This window comes from Pelodiscus sinensis, chromosome 1 (genome assembly GCF_049634645.1).
Source record: "Pelodiscus sinensis isolate JC-2024 chromosome 1, ASM4963464v1, whole genome shotgun sequence".
Classification (NCBI taxonomy): domain Eukaryota; kingdom Metazoa; phylum Chordata; order Testudines; family Trionychidae; genus Pelodiscus; species Pelodiscus sinensis.
The window spans coordinates 328291349-328301269 of NC_134711.1; the positions used below are offsets into that span (position 1 = coordinate 328291349).

Below are 9921 nucleotides of genomic sequence, written 5' to 3' on the forward strand. Positions count from 1 at the left end.
CCATCTCACTGCTCAACCTCCTTATGAGATTGCTGGCAACTATAATTTTTTTTGTTTCTAATGGAGATTGTCTATTTCCTAGAACTAGAAAGGACCTTGAAAGGTTATCCAGTCCAGTCCCCTGCCTTCAGAGTAGGACCAAGTACCATCCCTGACAACTTTTTGCCCCAAATGACTTGAACGCACAACCCTGGGTTTAGCAGGCCAATGCTCAAACCACTGAGCTATTGGCTATAAAGCACATTACCGCCCTCACTGTGCTTCTTTCCCTTTATAGATAGCTGGAACATTTCTGAGCCTTAGCAACACATCGACAACCTCATGGGAGATTTCAACCTCACCTCCTCCGATCCTTCAACATTTATTCTAATGGGCATCCCGGGTCTAGAAACAGCCCACATCTGGATTGCCATCCCTTTCTCTATGTTCTACATTATGGGCCTGTTGGGAAATGTCATGGTTCTGTTCATTGTTGTGAAAGAACAGACTCTGCACAAGCCGATGTTTCTTCTGCTCTTCCTGCTGGCACTCACAGAAATCGGCATATCGACCTCTGTCGTGCCGAAGGTACTGTGTCTATTTTGGTTCAATTTGAAAGGCATTACTGTGGGTGGCTGCCTCACCCAGATGTTCTTCATTCACGCAGGGACTGTGATGCACTCAGTAGTCCTCGTGACAATGGCCTTTGGCCGCTACGTGGCCATATGTAACCCTCTGAGATACACCACCATCCTCACCAATGTACGAATTGCTAAGTTTGGGCTGGTGGGTTTGATAAGAGCTGTTCTCTTCATTCTGCCCATACCCCTGCTTCTGAGCAGGCTGCCATTCTGTGACAACCGCATCATCCCCCACACGCACTGCGACCACATGGCGGTGGCAAAGACATCATGTGGGGACATCACAGTGAACAGGACGTACGGCTTGGTGATAGCATTTGTAGTTACGGGATCAGACCTGATGCTCATTGCTCTGTCCTATGGCTTGATCATCAGAACCATCCTGAGAATCTCCTCCAGGAAAGCCCACCAGAAAGCCCTCAACACCTGCACAGCCCACATCTGTGTGATGCTTATTTCTTATCCTTCCTTCCTCTTCTCCACTCTGACATACCGGTTTGATCAGGGAAATTGGTCCCCACGTTCACATCCTCTTGTCCAACCTCTATTTCCTCCTCCTCCCCATGCTCAACCCTATTGTGTATGGGGCCAAAACTAAAGATCTGCGTGAAAAATTGGGCAAATATGCCTGCATCATGTGATCGACTGTGGCTATCAATTTTAAACCTGTGTGAACAGACCTGAAAGGAATATCTCCTCATTCATCAAGTGTGCTCTGTCAAGTGGGCCCATCACTGTGGAAATTCAGAGTGTGAACAACTCCTCACACGAACACCGTTCCAACACCAAGCACTGCTCTGGCTGTTGCTGCATTCCCTCACTGTGACCATTGCCTGTTCTCTTTCAGTGTAACCCCATCAGTCTCTACCACCACACAGCCTGTCACGCAGCCTTTCCATGACTTCCCAAGCTCCAGAAGATACTGCATTTTTCTGAAGCAAGGTTTCCTGCTAGAATCTATGGCTTTCTCTACACTGTAGGGTTTTTGTGCCAGAAACTTTTAGCAGAAGATATCGTCTGCAAAAACTTCTTGTACAAAAGTATGTCCACACCTCAAAAGCACATCTCAAAAGCGATGTATTTTTGCACAAGAGAGCGTCCACACTGCATGGATACTCTTGTGCAAGAAAGCACTGATGGCCATTCACAGAATGGCCACCAGAGCACCTGTGTTTTTTCTGATAGGCTCTTTTTGCACAAGAAACCCCTGCGGAGTGTCCACCCATGCCTTTTTGTTCAAGAGGTGTAGCACAAGAAGGAGTTATTCCTTGTGAGGAAAGGAATAACTCTACCAGGAAAAGTTCTCTGTCCTGTCGATTTACTGTTTTTTTTTGTTGTTGTTGTTTTTCTTGCGTAAAAACACGCTTGAGTTGTGGCCGCTCCGCCAATTTTTGTGCAAAAACAGTTGTTTTTCTGCAAAAACCTTGTAGAGTAGACAAAGCCTATATCAATGGGATTCTTGGTCATTTTGGCAAACTGAAACTATGCTTCCTGACAGCCAAAGAGCCAGAAAGCCACCACAGTACTGAACATTTTACCTCAGGTACAGTGCTCCTGTGAGCAAAACATACCTGATTTTTTTCTGCATCCAGTCCTTCAGGAAGTCTGGAAAGCTGGACACAGTTCCAACTGGAAAGCTTCTGCAGGAATTGAGGGAGGTCTACTAAAAATTAGCAGTGACCGTTGTGAAAATCAAATTTGTTGCCCTGGATTTGAGGGGTGTGTACCCCTTTCTATGACTGAGCCAATTGGAAAGAGAAGGTGGGCAGCGAGACACTATGTATTCATAAAATAGAGCACCATATAGTGAAGGCCAAAAGTTAGATAGCAGTTCCTGCTCATCAGAATGTGAGGAGTGGAGAGGTAAGGAAATAAATGAGAGAGAAAAAGCAGTGGAATATTTTGAGACTAGACCCCTATGATTAAATAACTTTATTAAAAGTGATCATCCAATAGAAGTCTTTATGTGTTTTGTAGACGTTGTAAAAGATTAGGTTCAACAGCATATTTTGGAACGGTCCTCATATGAAGAACATGGGAACATAAGAACAGCCAGAGTGAATCAGACCAAAGGTCTATCTAGCCCAGTATCCTGTCTGCTGACAGTGGCCAATGCCAGGTGCCCCAGAGGGAGGGAACACAACAGGTAATCCTCACGTGATCCCTACCCATCACTCATTTACAGATAAACAGAGGCTAGGGACACCATTCCCACCCATCCTGGCTAATAGCCATTGATGGACCTATCCTTCATGAAACTATCTAGTTCTTTTTTGAATCCTTGGAAGTCTTCTGGAGCGATATTTTTTTTCCCTTACACTCCTTGTCCACAACAGATCAGCAACTGGCCAGTGCAAACCTGATGTCAGTTACCATTTCAGATTCTACATAAATATCTGGGATGTTCTAAATCTATTGTTTATGTGTGACAGAAATCCTGAGCCAGACCTATTAGAAAAGCTTCAATCAGGACAGAGGAATTGGAGCTGGCTAAATAAGCCCAAATCTACATGCCAGGTAAAGAACAGCTATCAGCCTCATTAGCCAGGGGCTACAGAAAGGCTATCAGGAAGGAAGCCAAGGAAGAGGAAAGGGAGGAGCCAGGGAGTTAGAAACAACTCTCTAGATGGCTGCAGAAGCTAGTAGTCATGTAGGGAGTAAGCCTTAAGCTACAACCGTGGTTCCCAGATGTGACAGGGCGCCTGCCCTGCACTGGCCCTTTAATACTCGGACTCCGGCCCGGAGCCGGGGCTAGCAGAGAAGGCCAGCGGGAGCTAATTAGGGCTAGAGAGGGCCCAGCTGGCAAAGATCCAGAACTGCACGAATGGCTGGTAGAAGCCAGCTGAACCTATTAGGGCAGGGGAGAGCCCAGCTGGCAAAGATCCAGGAATGCATGCAGGGCTGAGAGAAGCCAGCTGAACCCGTTAGGGCGAGCAGGAGCACAGCTGGCTTGTGTGTGTATATATAGAGAAGCCCAGGTTGCTCAGGAGGGGAGAGGCCAGTGAGGGGCTGGCTGTGGAGGAAGCAGGAGTTCCCAGGAGGGAGACCTGCTGGGGCTAGCCAGCGAGAGCTGGGAGAAGGCCAGCTAAGGCTACCCTGATGAGGGGCCGGAGGAAAGGCCCGGGCGGGGAGACAGGTGGCAGCCTGGCTTAGGTAAGCGGGGCCACGGAGATAAGCCCAGATGCCTATGATGAGCAACCCATACAGACTGTATTCTGCCCTGAGATGGGCTATATGAAGACAGTCAGGGGGCACTGAGGCGCACGGGGGTGCGGACCCCCTGACACCAGACTTTTCAGCATCACACCTTCTTTTTGATTTTTGAGAAACCCTCATGCTCCCCACCAAAACAAAAAAAAAATGCATCAAAACTTGTTGAGCAAAAAAAAAAATAGTTGCCCTTTTCAGAGCAGGCATTGCTCTTTTAAGGTGGCCATTTTGAAGACTGCCTGGGATACTACATGCTCCACCTACCTAGCCAGCCTGAGCTGCATGTGTTCCAGCTGACGCCCGAACCAGGAAAAAACAGAAAATACCGGACATTTCACATGGTATTTTCTGAATTTATTTACTGGATGGACTGGGCTCTTTCTTGGAGGTGGATTGACGGGGGAGGGGGGGAGAGAGAAATTGAACTCCCCCTGGAATTTCTTCACGCCCCCCTCCCCAAGGAGGCACGCTCCCCAGTTTGGGAACCTATGAGCTACAAGGTGGTGGGAACTCATACAGTCTTAGAGAAGAGCCCACAGTATTTGTTCACACAGAATTTCTGTGTTCTCATTGACTTAACAGCTCCTGAATTAGCCCCATCTGGGGTTCTGAAAATAGACAGCAATCTTACGTTATAACACCTGTTGGAGTCCAATAACTTACCACTCTGTGCAGTTGACTTTGGAGTCACTTTCAGCTAAAATTCTTAAAATACAAAACACCATCTCTGTTAGCCAAAACATCAGAAGTAGGTGTTGAGAGTTCATCTTGGACAGAAACAGAGGAAACAAAGGTTGCCACCAAATGTCCAGATGATTGAGTCCCTTCCAGTATCCACTCCTTCACAAACTAGATTGGCTAATATCTCCTTTTTGCCATTGTTTTGTGGAGGCCTTGGAGCAGCAGTGGATCATTTTGCCTATGGCTTACTGGTGTCATACTCAGAACAAACAAGTAGAGCAGTATTGGGTTGAAGTTCTCAAAGGCATGGAGGCCTTTGGGGATAAAGTCTTCAGTGAACTTGCCTTGTTTGCATTTTCAATGACATTGCTACCGTTTAAATGAAAGACCTTTTTCTCACAAAATACAGGACTATGTAGCACTTTAAAGACTAACAAGATGGTTTATTAGATGATGAGCTTTCGTGGGCCAGACCCACTTCCTCAGATCAAATAGCGGAAGAAAATAGTCACAACCATATATACCAAAGGATACAATTAAAAAAAAGGAACATATATGAAAAGGACAAATCACATTTCAGAACAGAAGGGGGATGAGGGGGGGGAAGGTAAATGTCTGTGAGCTAATGGTATTAGAGGTGATAATTGGGGAAGCTATCTTCGTAATGGGTAAGATAGTTAGTGTCTTTGTCGAGACCATTCGACACTCTACGCGTCAGTCTCCACAAATACACTAACTATCTTACCCATTACAAAGATAGCTTCCCCAATTATCACCTCTAACACCATTAGCTCACAGACATTTACCTTCCCCCCACCCCCCGCATCCCCCTTCTGTTCTGAAATGTGATTTGTCCTTTTCATATGTGTTCATTTTTTTAAATTGTATCCTTTGGTATATATGGTTGTGACTATTTTCTTCCACTGGTTGATCTTAGGAAGTGGGTCTGGCCTATGAAAGCTCATCACCTAATAAACCATCTTGTTAGTCTTTAAAGTGCTACATAGTCTTGTATTTTGTTTCAGCTACACCAGACTAACACGGCTACATATCTATCACTATTCTTTTTCTCACATGCACTTAAAAAAACAACAATCCAACAAGATGCAAGAGAAACTTTTAGAAAGAAAATCATCATGTTAGGACATATATGTAATGCCATAAAATCTGTTGTAAAGTGTTTGTGCCAAGGAAAGAAATTCTTTCATTTGTCACTGTTGATATATATGACCATCATCAGCAGCATTCTGCATCTGATGAAGACTGCAATGGTGAAATGTTGTCTTTTACAGATTTAGAGTAACACACTCATTCAACCCAAAGTATGAACATTAACTTTATCATTGAATGCAATTAAAAATAAACATAATAAAAATGTTATTTTCATTTTTACATGACATATGTTTTGAAGTCCTTTGAGGCTATTCCTTAACACTGTTATTTTTTGTTTTTCATTTGAAACACCATCCAACCATCAGTTCAGATATCAGTATCAGTACTGGGGTTTTTAATTTTAAATTTGATTTTAATCTCAGACTTGTTTCATATGCACTCCTGCTATGGCTTGTAGTTTTCTTTACTTGTTTGCAATCAAATCTGTACTAGGTGTCTAACACAAGCTTTAATTTGTTATTTGGTGTAGAGACTAACAGGTTAATTAAAAAAAACACTTTTGTTTCCAGAAACAGACTGGGCTAGTTTTAGGTGAGTTTTTAAGAGATATGGGGCTATTAATGCAGTAGAAATGTCTGAAACCTCCATCTACAGCTCAGCTGGTAGCAGGATAGCAGAGGCTAGAAAAGTGAAGTTTTGAAAGAAGAACCATAATGTTTTGTCAGAGTTGTGAATATTTCATAGGTACAAACAACCTCCATCCCCAAAGTAGTCATACCTCAGAGGTTCTACTGCACAGCTGCTGGAATATACTCATTTTGCTACTGCAATAAAATTAAAAGAGGAATTGTCTTTTGCCCTCCATCCACACACGAGAAAATACTGAAGAGATTTCTAAACTATTACATAATTTTGTCCATGACACAGCCCTTGACTGGGGACATTGTTTTGGAGTTTGCAGCGATGGAGTATGAAGAGGCCTGGAAGCATAAGCCCTTGGAGCACAGGCCTGGTGTTGGGCCCGAAGCCTGGGTTAAATTAATCAGAACTCTGAAGCTATGAAGCAAAGCTAAGTGTAAGCAGGGGTAGGCCCGGCTCACAGACTCTGTCAAGAACGGGATGCTATTATAGAAAGACACATTCCTATGTACTATTAGGCCTCAGAGTATGTATGCAAACACATTACAGAAAGCTGTTGCTAGAACACCTCAATACTAAACATGTTCTCCAAAGACAACAGGAACACAGTGATCCTTTTTAAAGATAAGGTCAGAGTAACAGCATGATGGATAGAGATGTTTTCATTGAATGAACATGTTCCAGGTTACATGTGGTCTCTGGATACATCAATGGGTGTTACTCTAATATGTCAGAGGGTGGCACCCCAGGGCATGTCTACACAGCAGGGCAAAAGTCAAATTAAGCTAGGCAACTTCAGCTACGTCAATGGTGTAGCTGAGATCGAAATAGCTTAACTAGGCTTTTGGTGCTGTCTACACAGCAGGAAGTTGAAGAATACTCTCCCTTTGACTTCCCTTACTCCTGGGCTATGTTTAGACTGCAGGCTTCTTTTGGAAGAACCTTTTTTCGGAAGAGATCTTCTGAAAAAACTTCTTCCGAAAGTGAGCATCCACACACAAAAGTAGATCGAAAAAGTGATCCGCTTTTTCAAAAGATAGCGTCCACACTGAATGGATGCTATCTTGCATTTAATCTCTCATTACTGTGGATGGAGTGGCTACCAGGGCACCTGTGCTTTTTCCTCTTTCCTCTTCTTTCGAAAGAACTCCCTCTTCTTCATCCACACACGCCTTTTTCCGAAAAAGCTCTTTCAGAGAAAGACTTCTTCCTTGTAGAAAGAGGATTACCAATGTCAGAAAACTCCCTCTGTTCTTTCGATTTACTTTTGGAAGAATGTGATTGCAATGTGGACGCAACTCAGGTTTTGTTGGAAAAAGAGCCGTTTTTCCAACAAAACTCTGTAGTGTAGACATACCCCACGTGTAATGAGGGTTACAGAAGTCGGAGTAAGAAGTCGTCCAGCTCGGCATTATTTCAAAGTAATTGATTGGTGTGTTGACACACTCTGCATTCTTTCAAAATAATGCCAGCTATTGTGAAATAACACTGCTGTATAAACATACCCTTGGATATAAGGAGCAATAAGTATCTTGTTTGTACTAGTGCAAATGTAACCACTACTGGGCAAATTTGAACCTAGGTCTTCACATGTAGGAGCTGCTACAACTTGAGCTATGAAGCCAGCTGACTCTGAACTGAGGCTGCAGAGCTTCCTTGTTCTTATCGCTCCCTGTAAGTGGTCTAAGTGCCACTTGATGGAATATTGACCCACACAAAGTGTGTGGATTACACAAAGTCCTGCTACTAAGCATGTGTAAAGCAAGAGTCATACATGTGTTACTGTACCTGTAACCCCTAAGCTGGGGCACTGGACCATGACTAAGTTACTTCTCTATGTACCAAGTCTGTGGATTTATTGGGTGGTTTGATTATGGGCTACCTGGCAATAGTCCACATAGTCTGCAGAAAGAACACAGGCATGCAGCCAACATTGGTCAGTAGTGCACAACTTTCAGCTTCCACAGAATGGATGAGCTCACCAAGGCACAACAAATGGGCCCAACTGGAGTCTTCAGCTACAGAACTTGGAATCGGTGAATGGGATGCACAGGGCTCAAAATATCGACACGGCATCAAATCCCTTGGCAACTGCCACCATTGATCTTGTGTGTCTTCTCGGTGAATCTTTTCATGAATCCTTTCCACACACACCATCCCATACACTGCGGTGACACATGGGCCTATGGTTGCCAGATACTTTAAAAAAAATACCGAACACTCACCACTGCCCTTGCCCTTGCCAGACGCGGAAGAAGGAGAATGTCCCAAGTGACATTCTGTCTGAAAAAAACAGAAAATACCAGACATTTGGGATTTTTTACCCGATGCAGGCTGCAAATATCAGACTATCTGGGCCAATACCAGACACCTGACAAACCTACAATACCAGACCCTGACAACCCTGACAGGCTGACAAAAGAAATTGTTCCAAAGAGGGCAGCCTCAGGCCATCACTGTGGGGAGAATTGTTTCTACATTTTACCTAAAAATCTGCTAGCCTAAAAGGTTTCATCTGTAAGAGTGCTGGGGCTGGAGTAGACACACAAAAGAGGAAGCAAGGACTATCACTGCTGATCCCCACCTTCAATTCACCTTGTGCCACTTCGGTCGAGCTAACGCTGGAGGAGCCCAAATGCTCCTTGTTTTACTCCTCACCAGCAAAACACCCATTGAAGCATCAGAGAGTCTTGGAGAAGCAGCCCTGGGTTTGAGACGCTCACCTGTGACTTTGAGGGGCTGAGGCAGTTCCTGCGTTCTATCGTAAAGCCGACAGACCCTGGCTGTCAGCAGGAGAAATTGAACTTAGGCTTCAGGGGCTAAAGCCATGTGCTTCTACCACATGAGCTGAAAAACCAACTGCCTCTTAGCTTAAGCCATAGAGCAGACTTCATTCTCCCTTTTCAGTGCCTCTGGGTGACAAAGAATTTTGGTTGCTTTTCATAGCACTACCCATCTCAGGTAGATGCTGTGATGGCCAACTATACCACAGGGGGGATTCTGAGGTAATATTATGTACAACTCTCTTACCCTCTCCCTTGTCCGGCACCTCAGCTTCACTCTTTGCCACCACTCTGTCTTTTCTGGACTTTTTAGAAAGTATTTCATAGAGTGAAACCTGGGGGATATTGTGTGTAAACTCCTGACAAACAGAAGATACTAATTCCCACTCAGTTTCAAGGAGAGAGAACTTAGCAGATAGTTTTGTCTGCCACTCATCCCTGTCAAAAATGCATTATGGCTTCCAGTTTCCAACAATTCAGGACGACATATTTTTCGCCTGTACAGGGCAGCAGTGACATTTGAGAGGCTAGGTGACTGGATATGAAAACTCCCTGGGCAGTATACAGATCTGTTGAGAAAGGCTTTTGTGGCAGCATTCCCTCACATAGTGTAGCCAGGCAGTCCACGTCACTGAGAAAGGAAAGAAAGGGATATAATCTGAGCAAATCACCAGACTCGGTTTCCCTTGACAACCTGAGCCCCTGTTACTGGGGAAGCATTTTTCCATGCTCAGGGGAGATGGTGAAGCTGACGTTCTCCAGGATCTATTTTCTGCTCACCCAGCCCAGGGACTTCTCCGGGAGTCCTGGACAACCGCAAGTCTGCAGGGACTGTGCAGGGGATCATAAAAGACACGATAAGTTTCAGACGTGTG

At 44.5% G+C, this 9921-nt stretch overlaps 1 protein-coding gene across 1 annotated transcript; it reads left to right on the forward strand.

Moving 5' to 3' along the window:
• Positions 1–321: 321 nt before the first annotated feature.
• Positions 322–1261, forward strand: LOC142827302 (olfactory receptor 52P1-like). Its single transcript, XM_075922089.1, is given in 2 exon segments — positions 322–1128; positions 1130–1261. Coding segments are annotated over 2 exon segments (939 nt in total).
• Positions 1262–9921: the final 8660 nt, after the last annotated feature.